Below are 24105 nucleotides of genomic sequence, written 5' to 3' on the forward strand. Positions count from 1 at the left end.
AACATTTTAAAAGGTAGTTAATGTTACAGTCTCTCCTGGGGTTATTGCTGGTAACCCATATGACAAAACTTTATGGTCCATGGAAGCAAGGTGTTTCTGTGGAATAGCACTATCCCTGATGTCGGGAACACTTGAACTAACATCGACATCTGCTTCTTACAAGTTCTGTATCTCTGGAAAAGTAATTCTCCCTTTAGAGCTTTCAGTTTCCTCATCAGAAAAATGGGAAAACTACTACTTATAATACTTTCATCAATTTTGCACAAATTCCTTGTACTACAGTACTTAGCACAGTGCCTGTCACATAGTGGATGCCTAATGGATGCTTGCGGATTTGACTATGGGAGTAAGAGTTGCGGTCCATGACAAGGGCATGAAGATATTTTGGAAGTAACTCATAGGATCAGTGGTTTGGAAGTGAAAGCTTATTAGAGGACAATGAATCCAACCCTCCCTTTTACGGATAAGGAAAGTGAGACCCAGAAAAGTTAATTAGCTTGCTCAGGGTCACAGTGTTATAGAGTGTCAGAGGCAGGGTTGAAATTCAGCTCTTCCTGACTCCATGTCCAGCACTCTATCCACTATGGACATTTGCCATATCTTCTACACCCTCTGTAGTTGCTCAGCTATGTGACCCTGTTTGCTTCCCCCTAGTAGGATGTGAGTCCATTGACAGCAGGGGCTATCTTGATTTTTAATTTGTACCCCCAATGCTTTGCACATAGCAAGCACTTAAATCTTTTCATTCATTCATTGAGTCTCAGTTTCTTTACCTATAAAATGGGGCTAACACTATCAGTGGCACTTCCCCTCACTGGGCTGTTGTAAGGCTAAATAATAAATGAATAAATGTTTGTTCTGGTGAGTCAAATGAGAGAAGGTGTGCAAAGTGTACAAACAAAGCCTTAGAAGTCAGCTAAGGCCAGGGCTGGCACATTGTCACCCACCCCCTCCTCCTTCAATGCGCTCGTGGCGGCTTCTTCTCCCTGTCTGGGGGACCCACAGCCTTGCTTGGCATCCTCCTGGTGTCATCCATTTCTGAATCACTTCCATCATTTCCATATTTTGTAGACAGTCACCTGTAAATATGTGTCTGATGTGCCACCCGCACTGGACTTGTTCTAAAAGACCAGGAGCCTAAATAACCTGGAGGAATGACAGGAACAGTTTCTGGGGACATCTTGGGATTTTAAAAGTCAGATCCATGGAAGAGCATTTTTTTTTTCTTTCCTCTGGCAATTTTCTTGGGGAGGGAGGCTGGTCCCATGGCTATATTCAAGAGTTTCTTTCCAAGGTCAAACCTTTTGGGTGCCAGGATTCCAATGGGAAATGTACAAAATCAGAAGCTGACCCCTCTCCCCCCCCCCCCAGGAACGAAATGAGCGAGTTATGGGACAATCTCGTTAATGAGCATGTATGTGTGAGGTTTAGAGGGCTTACTTCAGTCAGCTTCCTTGGTGCACTGGCCATGAGCTGCTGGTGAGTGTTTTTTTAAAGCTTTGTTAGTACTTAAACACGCGCGCGCACACACACACACACACACACACACACACACATGCTAGAAATGAGGCCAACTCCATAGCTCTGAATCACATTTTTAGGACTGCTAAATTCCTGAGGTTTAAAAAAAAAAAAAGCCAACCCCAAACCAATGTGAAATTGCTGTTGCTTGGCCCCTGGGCTTGTATGTAGGGTATCCAATCTATGTTGGAATATTCATAGGGATATATCCCCAAGTATCCTCAAGGGATGGTGATGCCGGCAGAATGAGGGTTGGATTCAATTACAAGCACTCATTAGGCATTTTGTATGTTGCAGGCAGTAAGTGTGGGGAACAGAGAGACACAAGTCAAACCGTCTTTGCCCCTGAGGGGCAGGGAAAGGAATAAAATCTACAGACTAGGGAATTTTAAAAAAATGTTATTGTTCAGTTGTTTCAGTCATGTCTGACTCTTGGTGTCCCCATTTGGGGTTTTCTTGGTAGAGATAACAGAATGGTTTGCCATTTCCTTCTCCAACTCATTTTAGAGGAAGAAACTGAGGCAAACAGGGTTAAGTTACTTTCCCAGAGTCACACAGCTAGTAAGTGTCTGAGGCCAGATTTGAACTCAGGTCCTCCTGACTCCAGGCCCAGTGTTTTATTCACTGCATCACATAGCTGCCCCCTCCCATCCCTTACCCCTCAAATGCAAAAAGCAATTTGGGGAAGGTGAGGCAGCACTAACAGGCAAGACCTCGAAGAAAAAATCTGAAGCTGGATTTGAACTTAAGCATCTCTTTGCTTTTGCTTAGAGGTCCAATCGATTAGATATGGAATTAGTTAGGACCTCGGATCTATCCAGCACTGTATCAACACTTAGCACAATGCCTCTCCCATAGGCTCGGGATAATTGCTTATTGACTGACTGATCTAAGCCAAGCCACCATCCAAAGTTCCTCTCACAAAGAATTGCCTTGAAGCCATCTCCTTGATTTCCTAGGGCTCAGCCCAGACCCCCAAACTACTTAGCATGTATCTTGTATCTGCTTATGTATGTCTAATAGAATATACACTCCCTGAAGGCAAGTGATGTTTTTGTTTTTGTTCATTTTTGCATTTGTTTCCCCAAGGGCAGCAAACCCTTCATAAATGCTTGTTGAATGAAGGAACTCTGAAAAGCATTCTCTAATCCCCGGGGCCCAGGATCAAGGCTTCTAGAAGGCCAAGCCATATTAGTCTCTAATCCAACCCCCTCAGATGAAGAAACTGGAGAAGAAGGTGACTGGCCTTATTTCTGGGATGAAAGGCTATCTTCGTGGCTCCTCCCCAGCAGCATTTCATACTGACACTTGTGGAGATTTCCATACATGTTGTTTCTCCGTATGAAATATAAGTGCCTTGAGGACAGGCACCACATCATTTTGGGCAATCTATTCCCAGCCTCTTGCCCTTCATAAATTTGTGTTGATTACCTGGATCAAACCCCTTTCACAGGATTGTAGAATTGGAGAGCTGATGAGGCCATCATATCCAACTCCCTCACTTTATAGATGCTGAAATTGAGGCCAAGGGAGGCTAAATGACTTGCTCTGGGTCACAGAGCTATGTGTCTGAGGCAGGATTTGAACTCAGATCTTCCTGATTGTACCATGTATTTGGAGTCAAAACACTGGAGTTTTCAGTCGGCCTTTTGCCACTGACTCCCGGTGCAAAGACCTTTCAGCTTGGGCCTCATATTTCTCATCTGTAAAGTGAAGGGGTTTGTATTAAGTAGCCTCAGAAGAACCCTCCATCTCTGGATCTGTGATGCTCTACTCACATGACCCAAGGTTCAGTCTCAACTCTGTAACTAACTCTCCTGCATCAAGTCACCAGGTGCGAACCAGAACCCCATCCCAAAGGCTGCTCCCGGAAGACCCTCACTTGGAGGGGAGCTGGGACTTCCTGCATGCCACAATGCCCTTTATCCAGAGTCGCCTTTTACAACCGATACCTCTGCTACCCTCACAGGCACAAGGTAGGGTCCCCCCTTGGCAAACCAAACAGCCAGAGTCAATATGTTATAGCTAAACAATTTTATTGGCTTTTTGTGAAATAAAAAACATAAAATAAAACCACCAAGGGTAAAGGCCATAGCCAGCATTAACCAAATGAACCAGCCACTTGGTTTCAGCAGCTGAGAACAAAGTCGAGTGGAGATTATTGCATATACCCCAGGGCCACCGGAATCCAACCATTGTTTTTGTTTTTGTTTTTTTTTGGCAAGATTACATTCATACAAGAGCTTTGATTGTACAAAACCGACTAGCAATTTTTGTTAAAAACCCAACTGGCTATCATTTCGGGATAGAAGAGATGTTAATTTTTTGCTCATCTTGGCATTTCTCCTCATCTTTACTCCCCTCTTGCCCACCCCACCTACCAAGCAATGATTTATAAGCTACTGTGCAGGTAGTCATTCTTTTTCTATAGACCTCCTTCATCCAGGGATGATGCAAACTGCCAGAGTGGGGGGCACCACACACTCCTCTCGTTTTCTTTTGGGGAGTCTCTCCTAGAAGCTTGAGCCCCTACAAGCATGTCATCCAATGCTTAGTAGTTTCCATTGCCCTGGGGTGCTGCTACAGCCAGGAATAAATATCCATCTCTAACCTGAATATATATATTTTTAAAATGCATATGGCGGCCATCTGGAAATTCTTTCCCAATCTGCAGCACTGGGGTTTGTGTTCACCTGCCTCTTCTTCTAACCCTAGGATGAAAATAAAATAAAAAGTCCTTTCATGTAAGCATCCCAAGCAACCGATGGGATCCAGCCCTGACCCGCTGTGCCCAGGGCCATCATGGGTGTGCAGCTGGGTCCTTGGGATCCCGTTCCACAGCGGCTGGTCAATTCTGTTATGGGATGCCAATGGGAGGCTGCTCAGCTGGAAAGCTTCCTGACCCCCCTGCTCCATCAAGGGAAGCTAAGACTGGCAAACAGGCAGGCCCCTCATGAAGGACCTACTTCCAAACCTGGGGAGTTCTCAGTGAGTCTTCAGCTCCCCCAGTCTCCAAGAAGATGCCCCCTTTCCCAGTTGCCTTCTGCCTTTGGAAGAGAAGCCAGGCTTCCTGATACTAAGAGGCAGCTGAATGAATATTCCTTGGAAAGAATGAAAAAGAGGAACCAAATTCCGCACGGGGAAGGTCAATTCAGAGCAACCCAGCTCAGGAGGGTAAGATGGGAGCACGCTGCACCAATGAACCAAGGGCCAGGAATGCTGCCTGTCCATCCCCTATGTCTAGTTCCAGTCAACAGAGAAAGTACATATGCAGAAACTCTGCAAAGATCAAGGAAGACCCCACCCCACCCACCATGACATCCACCCAAGTAATACCAACAGCACAATTCTCTTTCTTTGTATTCAGGTCCACCAGTGAGTGGGCCCTGGATGATGCTGAGATTTAATAAGCCCTTCTAATGATTATGAAGATTATCCTCTCGAATCTAGACACTTTCAACAACAGAATATTGGATATCACTATATTTTACATGGCACACATAATCATAATTACTACCACTTACACAGCAAATACCGTAAATACCCGCTCCTGGAGTTGACTTGTTAATTATACCAACATTGCTCAGAAGGACAAAGATGAAATACTCCCTAACTCACAGTTTGGGAAATTTTATTCTGACTCTTTCCTTCCAACTGTGGGAATAACCATCTCATTATGTAATGATGCCTCAGTGATCTTGTCCGTCTGTGGGCCAATAGTTACAACTTAATTATGGGGCTGGCTCCTCGTGGTTAATTTGTGGCCTGTAAAATTAAGCAATACATAGTATTTTTGTCTCGACAAAATACACAAGACCATATAAAAATATTTTTTTTCCAATTTGGAATTTGAAATGTGAATGCTGGATTTTCTGTATAAAAAGAAATCGTCATAATGGACTAAGTTTATCACGCTCCCTAATCAAAAATATACATATTAGTCGAAGGAATGCAGTTTAAGCATCAGCGTCGGTCGTCCAGGCTCATTTCTAGGGAGATTGTGCTTTGATATTTCTGGAAGGGAAATGCACAGATAGAAAGTCAAATCAGTGCCTGAAACCTGACCTTTATCTCATCTCTAAGACGACGACTCATTTTACAGTATTGTTGTGGTTGTTGCTGTTGTTTGGGGGAATGGGCGGGTCTTTCCTGGGGTTCTCTCCTTGCTCACTCAGGCGACTGTGGCCATTGAGTGCCAGAAGCACCATTTCCGTCGGGAGTGGTGCTTATTCAGTGCGAGGTCTTCTTTCTCTCTCTCTTTCTTCACTCGCTGGTAATGATCTTCTTCCTTCAAGTACCAAACAGGTGGCCAGCGGTGCCTCTCGAAATATTCCTGATTGTCTGGTGGAGAGAGAAGCAGGCAGTGAGAAGAAGTTAGACTGTGAGCTGGATGAACCCAAGAAAGAGGGGGACATGGCAGATCTAGAAAAAAATGCCAGGTCGTGAATCTAGAAAGAGAGTCAGGCCAAGAGCTGAGACAAAGGGTTAGGTGGGTAAGTCTAGAGAGAGTATTAGGGCATGAGCCTAGGCAAAGTGAAAGCCGGTTGATAAGGCATGAATCCTGAAAAAATATTAGTCTAAAAAGAGTGTTAGGAAGAGTTCTGTGCTGTGAATCTAGAAAAAAAGTAGTATCCAGCTGAGAGCCTATAAAAAGTCTTGGGCAATGATTTTAGAAAATTGAGAGGTCATGAGTCTAGAAAAATGCTAGGACTGTGAATCTAGAATAAATGCCAGGTCTAGAAATATATTTGGGTAACACGTCTAGGAAAATTTAGAGGCCTCAAAAAGAAAGTGGGCTGAGGTTTTAAAAAAAGTATTAGGGATTTTCTGGGGTGGAGCCAAGATGGTGGAGGAAAGGCAGTGAGCTCCCGAACTCATGACATGATCGCTCCAAAAAACATCTAAATAACACCATAGGAAAATGCCCGGAGCAGCAAAACTCACAGAAGAATGTGCTGAAATCATCTTCTAACCAAGAATGGCTTGGAAGGTCAGAAGGAGGGAGCTGTTGTGCTGATACAGGAGTTGAGCCGAACCCCACAGTCACCCTGATACAGATCCAGTCTCAGGAAGGTCTCACTGGAAAGCAGACCCCCAGACCTCTGAATCAGCTGAAGTGCTAGTGTCATCTGGAACTAAGCTCACAGTCTGGTGAGTGGGCTGAGCCCTGGGCAGGGGGGAGACTACAGGGGTCTATGCTGGTGCTAAGGCAGAACTTGGATTTTACACCCCTGCTAAGAACCAGAAGGTAGGCTCAAGTAGCAGTGGCCCAGGTAGGGGAGGGGCACAGGCTCGTCGGAGCTAACAACCACAACACACAAAGCTGGTTGATTAGCAAATTGGTCTGGTGTCATCTAAGGACCAGGGAACAGGCCGGGCGAGGGAAGAACCTGATCTTCCTTAAATCATACCACCTGGGACTTCTGAAGCTTGGGATAGTGCAGCCTGGAAACAGTGCCCCAATTTAAGGAGATAAAAATCTAGTAAAAGAAAGGCAAGATGAACCGACAGAGAAAGGTGAGGCGCATAGAAAGTTTCTTCAGTAACAAGGAAGACCAAGGGGCACCCTCAGAGGAAGATGTCAACATCAGGGCTCCTATATCTAAAGCTTCCAAGAAAAATACGAATTGGTCTCAGGCCACAGAGGCACTCAAAAAGGACTTTGAAGATAAAGTTAGAGAGGTAGAGGAAAAAATGGAAAGAGAAATGAGGGTGATGCAGGAAAGACATGAGAAAAAAGTCAACAGCTTGAAAAGTCAAATTGGCCAAATGGAAAAGGAGGTACAAAAGCTCTCTGATGAAAATAATTGCCTAAAAATTAGGATTGAACAAATGGAAGCCAGTGACTTGATGAGAAACCAAGACACAATAAAGCAAATCCAAATGAATAAAAAAATAGAGGGCAATGTGAAATATCTTCTGGGGAAAACTGCTGACCTAGAAAATAGGTCCAGGAGAGATAACTTGAAAATTATTGGTCTACCTGAAAACCATGATCAAGGAAAGAGCTTAGACACCATCTTCCAAGATATTCTCAGGGAAAATTGCCCTGAAATTCTAGAAGAAGAAGCTAAAATAGAAATTGAAAGAATCCATCGATTACCTCTAGAAAGAGATCCCAAAAGGAAAACTCCTAGGAATATTATAGCCAAATTCCAGAGCTCTCAGGTCAAGGAGAAAATATTGCAAGCTGCCAAAAAGAAAGAATTCAAGTACTGTGGAGCCCCAGTCAGGAAAGCACAAGATCTAGCAGCTTCTACATTAAAGGACTGGAGGACATGGCATATGATATTCCAATGGGCAAAGGAAATGGGATTACAACCAAGAATCACCAACCCAGCAAAACTCAGCATAATCTTTCAGTGGAAAAAATGGGACTTTAATGAAAAAGAAGACTTTCAGATATTTGTCATGAAAAGACCTGAACTGAATGTCAAATTTGACTTTCAAATGCAAGACCCTAGAGAACCATAAAAAATTGGAGCTGGGGAACATACCTGGGGTTGTACAGTGGGTGACTGTCTTGTGTCTGAGGCTGGGTTTTGGCTGGGATCCCCCTGGCTCCAGGGGTGATACTTTGTCCACTGTGTCACTTAGCTAGATGATAACATCTTTAGGGTTAAATTGAGGGGTGAAGGGAATTCATTGGGGGAGGGGGAAGGGCAGAAGTGAAATCCTACATGAAAGTAACAGGAAAACACTTATGGAGTGGGGGAAGAGATGGGAGAGGAGCAGGGCAGTAAATGAATTTTACACTCATCAGAAAAGGCTCAAAGACCTTAAACTCATCAGAGCTGCCTCAAGGAGGGACTAACAGACACACCCAACTGGGTGGAGTAATCTGTTTAATCTGGGCAGTAAAAGAGCCTAACACTCATCAGAATTGGCTCAAGGAGGAAATAATGTACACACTCAATTGGGTGGAGTAATCTCTCTAACCCCGCAGGAAAATAGGAGGGGAAGGGGATAAAGAGAGAGGGGCAAAAGAAGGAAGGGCAGAGTGGGGGAGGGGACAGACAGAAGCAAATCCCTTTTGAAGAGTGATAGGATGAAAGAAGAAGGATAATAGAATAAATATCATGGGGAAGGGAATAGGATGGAAGGGAAACAGTTAACAATAGTAATCATGAAAAAGAGAAAAAGGAGAAAAATTGTACAAAAAATATTTATAGCAACTTTTGGTGGAGGCTAAGAATTGAGAATCAAAGGAATGTCCATCAATTGAGGAATGATGGAAAAAGCTGTGTTATATGATTGTAGTGGAATGGTCTTGTGCTACAGGAAATGACAAACAGGATGATCCCCGAAAAACCTGGAAAGACTAATGAACATCAGTGTATAGTGAAGTGAGCAGAACTGAGAGGACATTGTGCATAGTGACAGCAGTATTGTTCAATGAGTAATTGCGAATGACTTAACTACTCTCAGCAGTGCAATGATCCAAGACAATCCCAAGGAACTAACGAGGAAGCTCACTATGCACCCCATAGAAAGAACTGATAAAAAGAGCACTTGTGGGTTGTACATATGTAACCCGATTGCGATCTTTTGGAACGGGGAGGAAAGGGAGGGAGGGAGGGAGAAAAATTTGGAACTCTAAATCTTATGGAAATGAATGTTGAAGACTACCCTTATGTGTAACTGGAAAATAAAATAAATGTTTGTTGCTAAAAAAAAAAGTATTAGGCCATGAGTCAAGAAAAAGAATTAGACTTGGAATTAGGGTAAGGATTATGAATCTAGAAAAAAAAGCATTAGGTTGAGTCTAGAAAACATCCTGGGCCTAAAAGTGGAAAATATCAGTTGTTAATCTAGAAAGAGTGCTAGACAAAGAGCCTAGGAAAGCTGCCAGGCTGTGATCCTAGAAAACGTGCCCACTCACAAGTCTAGAAAACCCCCCAACTAAGTCACAAGTTCAAATAAAGTCTTGTCATGGGAGGATTATGGGCCCCAGTTACCCCAACAGTTCTCTAGGGAGTTCAAGGAACTTTTTCCTTGAAACCTCAGGGGTTTTCCCTTGAAATCAAGTAGGCCTCTCCTTGAACTCAATCAAGGACATACACACACCCAAAAGAGATAAGCGGCACCGGATTGAACTGAGCATGCTCCAGGACCACCACCCTACATTCCAGTCTTGAGCACCTGGATGAGGTAATCCAGGAGAAGACCACCTGGAACCGCCCATCAGCAGACTGCTTAGACCCATCCAGACAAAGTTGACACCCACCACACCGGATCGCTCAGGAGGGATTCCTCCTACTCCAGTGCAATGCAGGAGGACCCCCAGCCCCTCACCCAATAAGAGACTCTTACCCACCCCATCTAAACCCTATAAAATGGTGCTCCCTGAGCTAGTCGGGGAGGAAAGTGTTTTGTTCATGCAAAACCTTCCTCCCAGCCAGTTTCTCTTGTACCCCAATAAACCTGTTCTTTTATTCTGGATTAGGTCTTGTGCGAGAGTGTAATTCTTTACAGAGGAATCCTAAGGACCCGTGCTTTCTCCTCCCGGTTTTTTCCCCCCATATCATTCTTTTTTTTTTTTTTTTTGTGGGGCAATGGGGGTTAAGTGACTTGCCCAGGGTCACACAGTTAGTGTCAAGTGTCTGAGGCTGGATTTGAACTCAGGTACTCCTGAGTCCAGGGCCAGTGCTTTATCCACTGCACCACCTAGCTGCCCCCTCCCCCATATCATTCTTATGCTAGATGTGGGTTGGGGCGGGGGAGGAGGTGTTGAATTATGAGCCTAGAAAAGGCCTTAGGTGGTGAGACTGAAAATAGCATGGATCCAAGAGCCAATTGAAAGTATGAGGTCATGGGGCAGCTAGGTGGTGCAGTGGATAGAGCACCAGCCCTGGATTCAGGAGGACCTGAGTTCAAATCTGACCTCAGACACTTAATACTTACTAGCTGTGTGACCCTGGGCAAGTCACTTAACCCCAATTGCCTCACCAAAAAAACCCCAAACAAACAAACAAAAAAAGAAAGTATGAGGTCTTGAGATTTTTTTAAAAAGTACCACGCTAATCTAGAAAAACTATTAGGTGGTGACCCTAGAAAAGGTATTCTATTGAGAGGCTCAAAAAGATGCCAGGCCAAGGGCCTAGAAAGTCTTAGAGTCTATAGAAAAATAAGGCAATAAGACGACAAAAGGTCCAAACCCTGAATCTGGAAAAAGTATCATGTTTTGAGTCCAAAAAATGCACCAGGCCACAAATATGTGTGGATGGATAGAGAAATATAGACACACACATACATATATACATTTATACACACACGTATTCTTGGTTGTGAGTCTAGAGGGTTAAAGACTAAGTGTAGAGAAAGAATCTGATTGTGAATCTAGGAAATGGATGTTGGTCTGTGATTCTAGAGGACGTTAGACTGATCCTAGAACAGTGGCTCCTTCCTTGTGGGCTGCCAGAGATCCATGACAGCTTGCCAGGTGCTTATCATGGGAACTTTATTTAGCACCTCTATACTATGCAGTATGACTCTTCCCCTTAGAGAAGAACACACAGCTTCTGGAGAATGAAAAATAAAGCTCCTGTATCTCAGTGCATGGTGATTTTTCAAATATATATAAAGTTGTGATTTATGCTCCTGGGAGGCTGCTATTTCTGGTCAATATCATGTCCTCCTACCAGAAGGGAGGGAGGGAGGGAGAAAGGAAAGAAGGAAGGAAGGAAGGAAGGAAGGAAGGAAGGAAGGAAGGAAGGAAGGAAGGAAGGAAGGAAGGAAGGAAGGAAGGCGGGACAGAGAGAGGAAGAAATCAAGAAAGGAAATGAGGAAGGAAGGAATGGAGGGAGAGAGGAAGAAAGGAAGAAAGGAGAGGGAGGGAAGGAGGAGAGGTAGAAAAGAAAGAAGGAGGAAGGGAGGGAGGAGAAGGAGGAAGGAAGAGAAGAAGGAAGGAAAGAAAGAGAGAGGGAGGGAAGGGCATCTTGATTCCGAGAGTTTTCAGCCAGCCCCCAGCAATCTCCCTCTATTTTCTCTGCTGCCTTTCCAAGGACACTGAGTACCATGGGCACCATCAAGGAGTCTGGGGCTCCTTGGACAATCATTTCTCTCACCTGGAGATTTTGCTTTGATTTCCTTGCGAAACTTGGCGCAAACACTGTTGTAGTTGGTGCAGATGTAATGAAGGCACCATGCTGCCAACTGATGGGCATTGTGAAACTGCAGGGGGGAGAGGATCAAAGGTCATTCAGTGTCCTAAACTCTGAGCACAAAGAAAGAAGAGGAAAGTGGGGGGAGTGGAGAAAAGGGAACATTCAATTCATCAATCTTTCAACTATCCCATAACAGGCCACCACTAAGCTCTGAGGATTCAGATGCCTGCCCTATTAGACCTTTTTACTAAGGAGATCAAGTAAAAAAAAATGTAACCATAAAGTCTCTGTATGTGGGGATGGCATTGTCAGGATGGGGGCCCCATGTTCAGAGGAACACCTGAGCTGAGCCTTGGGTACATGCAGTTTGGAGGTTCAGTGACATTACTTGGTGTCAGAAAAATGAGAGTTCAAATTTCCCCTCAGGTGTTATTGTTCAGTCATGTCCAACTCTTCATGCAGGGTATTCTAGGTAGAGATAACGGAGTGGTTTGGCATTTCCTCTCCAGTTCATTTTACAGATGAGGAAACTGAGGCAAACAGGGTGAAGTGAGTTGCCCAGGGTCACCCAGCTCAGATATGTGTTGCAGATGAAGGGTGCCACCCTCTGGGACTGACTGGTGACATCATTCTGTGGATGCATGCAGGGATGGGCTGTTGGAAGCGTATCACAACCACTGGGGAAATGCACAGCAAGTGGGAAAAGCCACTGATGACAAACCTGGGCCACCTCCAAGTAGGACAGCACTTCCCCATCGATGCCGATCCCACTCATGGCTGCTTTGGTCAGCTCCTGCACCGCATGCTGCTCTGAGGGAGAAAGAGGAGGCAGGGACAGGTGAGCGCTATTCAAAGCTCTAGAAAAAGAATTATCCATCACAACCTCTCTAGAAAACTTTCAAGGTTTGCGAAGCACACTACACACTCGGCCACTAGGTGGCGCATCGGGCACAGTGCTGGACCAGTGAGAATCCACTTACTAGCTGGGTGACCCTGGCCAAGTCACTTAACCTGTTTACCTGTTTCTTCAATAGGGATCATACTTCAAGTGTATAATAGGCATCATATTTCTTGTCTTCTCAATGGATGGAGGAGGGAGAGATTTGGAAATTTTTAAAAAGTTCCCAAAGCAAAACCAAATCTTAACAATAATAAATCCTTGGTGTGGTTGTAAAAATCAAATGAGATAATAATTGGAGAACGTTTAGCACATTGCCTGACACACAGTAGGTGCCTTATTAGTATGATTAGGATTATATTAGTGCCTCCTTGAGGCAGGGGTGGTTAAGTTGCAATTCTTTGTCCTTGTGTCCTCAGCACCTAAAACAGAGCAAGTGCCTCCTAAATGGTTTGGATATGGTGGATTCTTCCAGCCATCCTGTGAAGCATGTGTCCAGGTGGGGAAACTGAGTCTCATAGAGGCAAATGGACTTGTTGACAGGCACCCAGCCAGAGCATTAAAAGTGAAGATTCAAACTCGGCTCTACCAACTCCAAGCCCACTTGATTGCCCATGACCCACAGGGATCTTAGGCCTCTTCTGAGTAGCACCAATTGACATGTGGTAGGCTGTTCCTCACATCTGGGTGATGGGCAACAGCTGGAGGCACCCTCTGCTGCCAGTCACGTGCCTTTCTACACCCTTGGCACCAGACAAGTTGACCATGTTGTTCCCCCTTCCCCCATGGGACGTGCGACTTCAGTTTGGGCAGCTCCCAATGAGGAATTTCATCTACCGACATAGATTGGCGTCTTCAATTTCAGGATCTTAGAAAGTTCTCAGGTCCACAATAAACAATCAGGCACAGGATCATGGGGTCATAAATTTTAGCCTGAAAGGGACCCCAGAGGTCATTGGGTCCAGTCTCCTCATTTTACAGATAAGGAAACTGAGGCTGAGAAAACATAAGTGACTTCCTCAGGGTCACAGAGCTAGTAAGTATAGAAGGTAGATTTGAATTCAGGTCTTCCTGAGTCCAAGTCTCACACCAAGCTCTAATCAATCTAAAAATATTTATCATTTTTGTTGATATCTTTTGTTTTTCCATCACCTAACTCTTCCTCTTCAGCGAGCATTGACTAAGGGCCCCCTGTTTGTCAGGTGCTGGTGATACAAACGCAAAAGTAAGACACAAAAGAAGTTTGCTTTATGGCAGTGGAAGACAATATGGTCACAAGGAAAAATAGAAATGAGGTAAATGCGAAGTAAATCGACCATGATTGGGCAGGGTGTGATCCACCCAGGGGATGAAGAGAGGCATCTTCCTAAGCTGAGTTTTAAGGGAACTAGGGAGTCCAAGAGGCAGTGTTGAGGAGGGATAGCATTCTGGACACTGGGCCCAGACTAAGCAAAGTCATGGAGGTGGGAGATGGGAAGTCAGGGATGGTGAGCAGCAAGTCTGCCAGCTTGGCTGGAGTACAAAGTCCTGAGGAGGAATGATGTTGAACTGATGTGGAAAAACAGTCTGGAGCCAGATGGAAAAGGGCTTTAAATGCCAAATTTGGGAGTTTATCTTTTACCCAAAAGGCCACTGGAAACCACTGAAGCTTCTTGGGCACAGGGATGACAAGGTCTGACTTGCAGAGGAGAAAGATTGGTTTGACATCTGTGTGCAGAGAAGGGAGACTGGAGATCAGTTGGGGGGGCTACTTTAGTAGTCTCAGCAAAAGGTGAGGAGGGCCCCAAGCAGAGTGGTTATAGTGAATTTTTTAAAATGGCAACTTACTAGATGGGAGGAGGGGACGGGTAATGAGCAAAGATACAAGGGTGACTCTTAAGTGGCAAATAGGTAAAGGGAAGAATGGCTGGGCCCTCGACAGGAGGCGGGTATTGGGAGGTAACACGTTGAGGGATAGGACAATCTCTCCCAAAGGCTAGAAAAATAGATTAACCCAATATAAAGACTCTTGTTCCATAAAGATCAGTGAGATCTTCAGTCGCCTGGAAGAGAAATCTGAGGGGCTAAATGAATGCTCCCTAGGACCATTCATTCAGGAACAGAATTTACATTTTGTTGCTAAAAATTATAGGACATAACAAAACAAAACTGGAGTCTTGCCTGAGTCTTTGCCCCACTTTGGCTTGGAATAGCTCATCTCTCTCCATCTCTTTATTTATCTATCTATTTATCCATCTACCTATTTCTTTCTTTCTTTCTTTGTTCACTAATTAATTAATCTATTTATTTAGTCATTCATTCATTTATTTGTTTATTTATTTGCAGGGCAATGAGGGTTAAGTGACTTGCCCAGAGTCACACAGCTAGCAAGTGTCAAGTGTCTGAGGCTGGATTTGAACGCAGATCCTCCTGTATCCAGGGCTGGTGCTTTATCCATTGTGCCATCTAGCTGCCCCTCTATATGTCTTTAAATCAAGGATTCTTAACTTGGGAAACTTAAAAAAAAAGTGTTTGTTGTTTTGTTTTGTTTTGGTACTTTTGCTGATTGTATTTCAATATTTCCTTTGTAATCCCAGTTACTTTATTGTATGCATTGAAAAGCCCGACTCTGAGAAGAGGCTCCATGGGTGTCAGGGACAGTCAAAGGGCCCGGGCACAGGAGAAGGTTAAGAATCTCTGCCTTATAGCCTGGGATTTTCTTGGCTCTGGATTTCCCTCTCTTATCCGTGGAGTGAATTTCCCTCTATCCAGGTATTACAGTCTCTTCTCTTCCAGATCATCAGGCTTTCTCATCCTGAGCCTCAACACACATTGGCTGACCTTGTTGACAGAGATGAAGGTATTTATGGCCCCCTATAGACAATACAGATACAAGGAGGGTTCAGCCACAGCAGAGCTGGGAAGTGGGCCTGGGAGGCAGGTGGGAGGCTCCTGGCCACCTCTTCATCCTTTTTACTTTATGATCTGGCTACTTCCCTATTGGAAGAAGCAAAGTCCAATGACAAGACCACTAGTTTTTTTGTTTTTTGGGTTTTTTTGGTGAGGCAATTGGGGTTAAGTGACTTGCCCAGGGTCACACAGCTAGTAAGTGTTAAGTGTCTGAGGCTGGATTTGAACTCAGGTCCTCCTGATTCCAGGGCTGGTGCTCTATCCACGGTACCACCTAGCTGCCCCAAGACCACTAGTTTTGATCCTACCTCTGGTACCACTTTGGGCAAGTCTTGAATTCCCCGTGCCTCAGTTTCCTCATCTGTAAAATGAGATAGTTGGGCTAGACAGCCTCTGAGGTCCTTGCCAGGTTCACACTCCTATGCCTGGTGTTCACCACTGGTCTCCAACCCCAGAAAAAACCCCTTGGCTGCCCTGAATGTGAACCTCCTTCCTCCCTATGCCACCCCCACAGCTTTGTTCACAATGTTTCTTTCCTTTCTGGAATGCTCAGGGTCTTGCCTTGCTGAAAGCTCCTGAATCCCCCCGGGGCTCATTTCCTCCCTTACTCAGAAGTTCCTCCCCCAGTGGGTAATGAATGACCTCCCTCAACACCTCATTTTACAACTCTCTAATGCAGGTCTATAATCTGGGGCTTTACAGCATCTTGGGAGAGGTAGTGCAGCCTAAAGTGCAGAGCGCTGGTGAAGAAGCAGGAGGGCCTGGGTTCAGGGTCTACCTCTGACATGCTGGCTACGTGACCCTGGCCAAATCTAAATTTCTTAGTGTTGCAAGGCAATTCTTTCTATTGTAAGTTTCAGAGCAGGAGGTGATGGTCTGCACTGGTGGAGGGAATTTATTCTGGGTGAATTCCTTCTATCAGTGGAATCACTGGTCCAAAAAAAGAAATTACCCTCACTTGTTCTAAGTTCCAGGAGAGCCGAGGCCATGCCTTATCTTATTTTCACCTAGAATCTATTTTAGAGCTATGTACACAATAAATGCCTAATATCCGTTTACTCAATTTGATGGTATAATGCTTTCTCATTCATCCTCAAATCATCTCATATTTACTTAACTGGGAACACATAACTCCCAAGTAGACTTCAGGGCAGGGAGGCTGCTGAGATACCCTACCCTGCCCCACCCCACCCCACCCCTAGGAGATGGGAAGCTCACCTGCAAGAGCAACCAAGTGTGGCAGGCAGAATCTGTTGGCCAAGGCGATTAATTCAAGTGTGTCCAGGTCCAAGCAAGATGCCAACTGCTTGGTGTACAGGTAATCCAGCACGGCCTGCATCGACAGCTTGTTGATGTTGGGCAGGGCTACCTGGAAAAAAAAATGCAGAAGCTGAGAGTCTTTCTGCTGAATGGGGCCCGGTTCAGCTGGCAGCAGCAAGGGCCAGCCAGCCGAGGGCAAGGCCCTGAAGTCTTAAATGATCATTATTTTTCCTCTGGTTTTTAAAAACGAGATGCCTCTCGTACCTATGGAGGGCGACTCCCATGGCCCAATGGACGGGTGCTAGGACTGGAGCAGCGTCAGATTTAAGCCCCTTCATTTTACAGGGGAGGAAAGAGATCCCAGAAGGAATCACACAGTGGAAAATGGGCTGAATTTTCAGGTGACCTACGTTCAGATCTCATTTCCAATGCAGGACCTTGGATTTCTTCTTTTATAAGATGAGGGGGGTGGTGGGTCCTTGCTAACTCCAGATCTAAGATTCTATGAATGCTGGATTTGGAGTCTGAATATCTGGGTTCAAATCTTCATTCTTTTACTTGCTATCTGTGTGACCTTGGACAAGTCACTTCACATCTCTCAGCCTCGATTTTCTCATCTGAAAAATGGGGGGGGGGTGAGCTAGCTGGCATAGGGGTTCCCTTCCAGCTCTAAAAATCTATGAGCCTCAATGAGTCATTAAACATTTATTATTATTTATTATGTACCAGCTCTGGGGATACAAAATGAATTGATTTCATCAAACTTAACCTGCAAAAAATGTTCCCCATGAAATTTAGCTATGATTTTGTGTCCAAAATAGGAACTGGACTAAACTTTGAGCTGCAAGAGGCTTGAGAGGTCCACTTAACCCCAATCTCCAGGGCTAAACAGAGGGAAAGGACTTGCCTGAGAACACATAGGCAGAAAGAGCTGGGATTCGAACCCAGACCCTCCCCTCCCCATCTGGTGTTCTTTCCACTACCACACTGCTGCAGCTGTCCTGCAGGCCAGCAGAATCAGCCACCCCCCAGGGCAACCCAGCTGGGGAAGCAACCTTTCAAATGTTGTGTCTTCAGCCCCCTTTTGTATGTTTTTGTTATGAGTGTATCCTGGGACATTTCTCCAAGAAAAATAAAGCAAATGTGTCCATCACAAAGAACATGCTAAAATGACATCAGTCCGCTCTCCCTTCTCCCCCACCTCACAGACTAAAACAAATCATCCCAGGCAGCACGTGATGACAGACACCAGCAGGCGGTGGTGCCCCGTGCTCCCCCATTCCCCGCTGGGCGCTGACGTCTGTCCGCCTGGGCCTGTGACCTGCTGTTTCCTTCAGGCTCTGCACGAATCTATCATCCTTGGTAAGTTACAGTTTCTGCCACGGTGAGCTAAGCACCTCAGCTACAGCAAGCAGGATGTGTGGCTGCTATTGCAAGGGAGAAAAAACTGAATTCACTGTGGAATCCATTTCCTTCCCAAGATTGATTTTTTTTCAAGGTGCTTGCTCTGGTTCCAAACTTTAGAATTAACTTTAAAAGCCCCAAGAAGCTATTTTTAACACCTTTTAGGGGGAAAGAATGTTGAGAGGGAGTTAAATACTTATCTAGGAATTGGATTTTTTAAATGTGCATTCTACTGAATGAAGGGAACATTTAAAAAAAAAAAAGATGAATGGATTCCAGGATACACTTCCCTTCTTTCCTTGGTTTGCTGGGGGACTGTGGGTGTACTATGACATATAAGCTGTGTGTTACTTGACTTTTTTTTTAAATAAGAGAAAGGTCACAGGGAAAATGATTAAAGGCATTAAAAACCTTAAAACCACAAAGAAGACTCTATTACATGTCAAGCTTGCACCACGTTTTGCATATTCAAGTTTTGTTGGTTTATAATTTTAAAATTGCAAAGATCAGTTCGGACTATGAGACTCATGATCAGAAATGGTCTCATGTGAGTGAGCAAGCATGAGCCTTGCTTACTCCAATCTGGGGATGTATTTTTAATGAACCCCTTGCTGAGTGCTTCTGGGGAGAGAATTATGCTTACTGCTACATTAAAAGTAATGGGAAAGATATACGTGAAATACAGCAGCTTCCAAGGTACTAAACGAAAAAAATAAAAAACCCCAAAACGCTAAAAGCATTACCAACAAGGGCATTCTTTTTCCCTTTACTGTTAGGTTAACCTGATACCATTTGCAATAATGCTATGGAAAAATAGACTCTTAATTGTTTTTAAAAACTAGAGCCTCTCCAGGAAATTCTGAAATAAAAATGATCTGGGACAAAGGACAAGTCCACAGCTTGACTTACTCCCCTCAATCAATCAGTGAGTGAGCCCTGACGTGACTGCTTTGCCCTCTCCTCCTTCTCTGAAAATAGAAGCCTCACCTTTAACACACATACCTGCTCTTTCCCAGGGAATGAAGGCAATGATTCATAGTATGAAATCTAGGCCTAGCAAATATTTCCTTCATAGTTTGGTTGGTACAGCACTAAATTTGTAAATGATTGAGGACTGCCATTTTAACTCTTTTGGTATGGCCCAACAATACACACTAAATAGCTCTCCGTTTATGTCTCTCTCTTTCAGTGAAGTATCTTTGGTAGTTTTAATTATGTGAGTGTCTTGTCCTTGATTTTTTATTCATTTTACAATGATTTTGAATGGAATTTCTCATTTTATCACTTACTCCTGGTTTTTGTTAGCTCTGTATAGAAACCCTCATGATTTTTTCTGTGGATTTATTTTGTATGTTGCTATTCAACTGAATCAACCAATTGATTAATTGATCAATAAGCATTTACTAAGGGTCTCTTATGTGTTGGGAGCAGCTAGGTGGCACAGTGGATACAGCATCAACAAGGAGTCAGGAGGACCTGAGTTCAATTCTGACCTCAGACACTTACTAGCTGTGTGACCCTGGACAAGTCACTTAACCCTGTTTACTTAAAAAGAAGACAATAATAGGAATTAGACCTAAGATTTTGAGGGCAGCTAGGTGGTGCAGTAGATAGAGCGCTGCCTCTGAAGCTGGGAGAAAGTGAGTTCAAATCCAGCCTCAGACACTTGATACTACTAGCTATGTATGACCCTTGGCAAGTCACTTAACCCAATTGCCTCAAACATCCAGGGCCATCTCTACTCATTCTGATGTATATCTTGCCACTGAACCCAGATGGCTCTGGAGGAGAGAATGAGGTTGCATAGCCCTCCCTCACTTAAATCCAACTCAGTGCAAGTCATGACATCACCTCTTGAAGTCATGATCCTCTTCCAGAATGAAGGACAAACAACAACCACCCAGGTACCAGGCATCTGGGATACAAAGAAAGCAATAAAACAATCCCTAATCCTTGGGGAACATGCATTCCATTGGGGGACACAACTTGTACATAGAAACAAAAGTATGTACAAAATGGAAACAAGGTGATTGTTACTGACTGAATCTATGGGTGGTCTGAATTAGTTCCTTTACTGATTCTCTGAAGTTTTCTAACTAAACTGTTATATCATTAGCAAAGGCCTATAATTTTTTGGAAGCAAGATATTCCAGGTAGGACATGACTGAGAAGATTCTCCTTCCTCTGCTCTCAACGCTACCACCCTCACAACCTTAAATTTGGCCCAGGGGGGTGGAGTCAATGGGACCACGAAAGGGGAAGCAGGAAGGAAGAAGGGAGGAGGAGATCTACAAAGTAAGAGAGGTTAATGAAATGTGGACTTTTTTTTTTTTTTAGTGAGGCAATTGGGGTTAAGTGACTTGCCCAGGGTCACACAGCTAGTAAGTGTTAAGTGTGTGAGGCCAGATTGAACTCAGGTCCTCCTGAATCCAGGGATGGTGCTCTATCCACTGTGCCACCTAGCGGCCCCTAAATGTGGACATTCTTAATAAGCCAGAGTTTTCCAAAGTGTGAAACATGAATCCGTAGAGGACACGGGACTCTAAGGGAAGGAGGGAACAGAACAAAGTGATGCCAAAGTTACCAGATATTGCCTGACCCAACTCCCACATAGAAGACCTGCTTTTTTTCACAAGAAAACAAAGTTCTAATCAAAAGTCAACAAGAATGACTCTGAAAGTGATGATGTGGGAGTGAGGTTAAATGTGTGTGTGTGGGGGGGGAGGGGGCTCCATCACCTGTATGGACTGAGTTATAAAAAGTATGAGTTGTCTATGTGTCTATGTGCACATGTGTATATGTGGGGTGGGGATGGCACAATTTTTTGATAAAAAGGGGGGGGGAGCCTTGCTATATAAAGTTTAGAAACCCCTGCAGTAAGCAAAGCAAATGCACCACAGTCACAGAACACAACTAATTGGACCAGCCTTGCCTTCGAGGTGAGAAGGCGAATGAGTGTCTATTACATAACTGAATGCTAGCTGTAGCGGTCTGGGGGTTTTATCGAGAGTCAAGAAAACCCTGAGCTTGAATCTTACCTCTGATACTTCCTAATTGGGTGACCAGAAGCAGGCCACTTTACTCTATGCCTCAGTTTCCCTATCTATAAAATGTGGATAATACTGTGCAAAGGATTGTTATGCGCCTCAGAGAAGAAAAGAGACATAAAACACTCTGCAAAGGTTAAAACACTCTATAAATGTCAGTTATATTATTATTGTTGTTTTGTTAACATTATTTTGTGGAGGAAAACACTAATTAGTCAACTGACAGCTACATTTGGGCTCCTTCTCCTTGGATGGATTTTTGTTTTGGTCCTATCTTGTATCATCTTAATCTAGGGACTATCTGGGTCTGTTCTGGGAAGGGATAAAAAGGATTAGCATTTGTGAAGTCAGCTCTGACAGCATTCCTTCCTGACTACGTGCTTGACCTTGACAATTGTGGGCCCCTGCTTAGTCTCCCTGGCAGCCTTTGGAGGCCAGCCGGCCACTCTTAGCTTTCAGCCCACTGGCAGGCCCCGGCCTTCCAATAACGGAAGGACAGGAGCAATCTCTGTTCTGTGTGGTGCTTTCTTATTTTGCGGTAAATGAAACTGTTCACAAATTCAGGGTTCAGAGATTTAGGGCTGGATGGAGTCTCAGAGCTCCTTCCCTTCTGCCCCTGGCCCTCAGCTTAGTCAAAGAGGCCTGTGCACAAGTGCCTGCTTTCTACTGACTTTGAAAAGTTTGTTATTTTTTTGGGGGGGAGGTGAGGCGGACACTTTCTATTTGAAGTCAAGCTGTCAGGTCAACAAGCATTTGTGCTGAGCACTATGCAAAATGATGCAAAGAAAGGCAGAAAATGGTCCTTGCTTTTGTTGCAGGGCATGGGGGAGACTCATATTCTAAAGGGGGAGAAAACATGCAAGCAATCATATATATAAACAATCATATATAAAAACAAATGATGGAAATATGTTTCCCATGATATCAAATTGCCTACCATTTTAGGAAGAGGGGAGGGGAGGGAGGAAGAAAAAATTTGGAACTCAAAATCTTGTAAAAATGAATGCTAAAAATTGTCTTGACATGGAATTGGGGAAAAGACTATTTAAAAAAAAAAGCATTTTGCAATATCATGACCACCAGCACTAAAAAGCAGACAATACAAACCAAAACAAAAAAGTTTATGAACAGGCTGAATGGGATGTCATCTCAGGGGGAGGGCAAGAGCTAGCAGGAAGACAGAATGAATGGTAGCAACCCAAGGGACGGATAAGGAGCCTCTCACATGTGCTGCTCTTGTCTTTGGGCCATAGATGGGAGAGCTGGCACCCCCCAGCCTCAGTGTGACAGAACAGCTTTCTGTGCCACCAGACCCTCTCTGTCCCAGACCCCCTTTGGGTCAAGATGAGGAACTCTTCCTCAGAATCAGGTTTCCAAATGCATAAAATAAGCCAATTATATTGAAATACAGTGAAAATATTTATAGTTTCCAGACCCCGGATTAAGAACCTGCTCCATAGAACATCTGCCCCTGCCCCACTCAGCTACTAAGAGGTTTTACAAAGACTTAGGCAGATACTCAGGGCCTTAAGCTAAGGAGGCTTCCTGCTTCTGGTCACATACACTTCATGGCCACCTCTAGGCATCTCCTGAATATTTACTGAGAGGTGCGGTGCACTCAGGAGCCAGAGGGCTGGGGCTCACTCTGAACCTTATTCCTAGGACAGCCTCACTTTCCTGATGGGGGTGGGGCTTGGGGGGTTGGGGGAGGGGGCTGGTGTCTATAATCCCAGATCTGTGGGGTTTCTTCCTGTTCTCTAGACCCAGCTTTTGGAGGGCAGGGTTCTTTCATTTTTCTCTTCATAATATGTGTCTAGCACATAGTAGGTGCTTGTGCTTAGAATGACCAAGTGATGGGCACTTGGGTGAGTTGGGGAGGAGAATTTATAATCTACAAACAAATGTGTGCTGCTATAATGTGGAGATGTATGAGATATAACAGTGGGTTAAACAAAATGTTCAGTCAAGAGTAGTTCATAGCCTTGTGGGATAATCCCAAACTGGAAAGAAGACATGATAAACTGGGAATGTTTGTTTAAAAGAATGTTTCCTGGGCTATCTATCACTGAAAGAGTAAGCTTGGTAAATGCCACCTGGTCAGGCATTTCCAGACTTCTGTCCTTCACATTCAGATACTACAGGCTGCTATCAACCCAGCCCCAGGATTCCTCAGGAAGGCCAGGCCTACAGCCTTGCTCTCAGTTCTAATCCCTGCCTTCCTCATTGGCAACTGGGAGATACATGTTGGTATCCCCTCAAAACACTAGGTCCCTGGTTCATCAGTCCCCTTCAACTTCAAATACCCTGGGGGTTTGGCCTTCAACTGTGGCACAGTGGATAGAGCACCGGGCCTGGAGTCAGGACTCTTCTTCCTGAGTTTAAATCTGGCCTCAGAAACTTACTCGCCATGTGACCCTGGGCAAGTCATTTCACTCTGTTTGCCTTGGTTTCCTCATATGTAAAAATAACCAGAGAAGGAAATGGCAAACCGCTCCAAGAAAACCCCCAATGGGGTCACAAGGAGTCGGACACAACTGAAATGATAACAACCACAACCATCTTGGTCAAATCCTAGGATGGCTATGTCCTTGGTCTGACTGGCTGAAAGAACTATGGGAGGGTCAATTCATAGGGTCATGAATTTAGATCAATAATCCACCTCAGGGGCAGCCAGGGGTCGCAGTAGATAGAGCATTGGCCCTGGATTCAGAAAGACCTGAGTTCAAATCCCGCCTCAGACACTTGATACTTACTAGCTGTGTGACCCTGGGCAGGTCACTTAACCCTCATTGCCTGCAAAAAAAAAAAGCGACCTCAGAGGTCACCAAATCCAACCTTCGTTCACTTTACAGATACGGAAACTGAGGCCCATAAGAGAAGGGACTTGGCCTAGGGCACACAGGTAAGAAGTGGTCAAGACTCCTGCCCGCAAATCCATAGGTTGCTCATTGTACTGTGTGGCTTCTATAATCACTTTGTG

The 24105-nt window shown here is 44.5% G+C and overlaps 1 protein-coding gene across 9 annotated transcripts in view; it reads right to left on the reverse strand.

The window, feature by feature from the left end:
- Positions 1 to 3549: 3549 nt before the first annotated feature.
- Positions 3550 to 24105, reverse strand: part of RHOBTB1 (Rho related BTB domain containing 1) — a 176343-nt gene continuing 155787 nt past the window's right edge. For all 9 annotated transcript variants that reach the window (XM_043985833.1, XM_043985836.1, XM_043985840.1 and 6 more), the window contains 4 exons: positions 16633 to 16783; positions 12349 to 12437; positions 11589 to 11694; positions 3550 to 5862 (listed from right to left, as the gene is read on the reverse strand). In XM_043985833.1, coding sequence (XP_043841768.1) covers positions 5693 to 5862; positions 11589 to 11694; positions 12349 to 12437; positions 16633 to 16783 — 516 coding nt within the window. In that variant the 3' untranslated portion in view covers positions 3550 to 5692. The remainder of the gene's footprint in view (positions 5863 to 11588; positions 11695 to 12348; positions 12438 to 16632; positions 16784 to 24105) is intronic.

This window comes from Dromiciops gliroides, chromosome 2, assembly GCF_019393635.1.
Source record: "Dromiciops gliroides isolate mDroGli1 chromosome 2, mDroGli1.pri, whole genome shotgun sequence".
In the NCBI taxonomy this organism is placed as follows: Eukaryota; Metazoa; Chordata; class Mammalia; order Microbiotheria; family Microbiotheriidae; genus Dromiciops; species Dromiciops gliroides.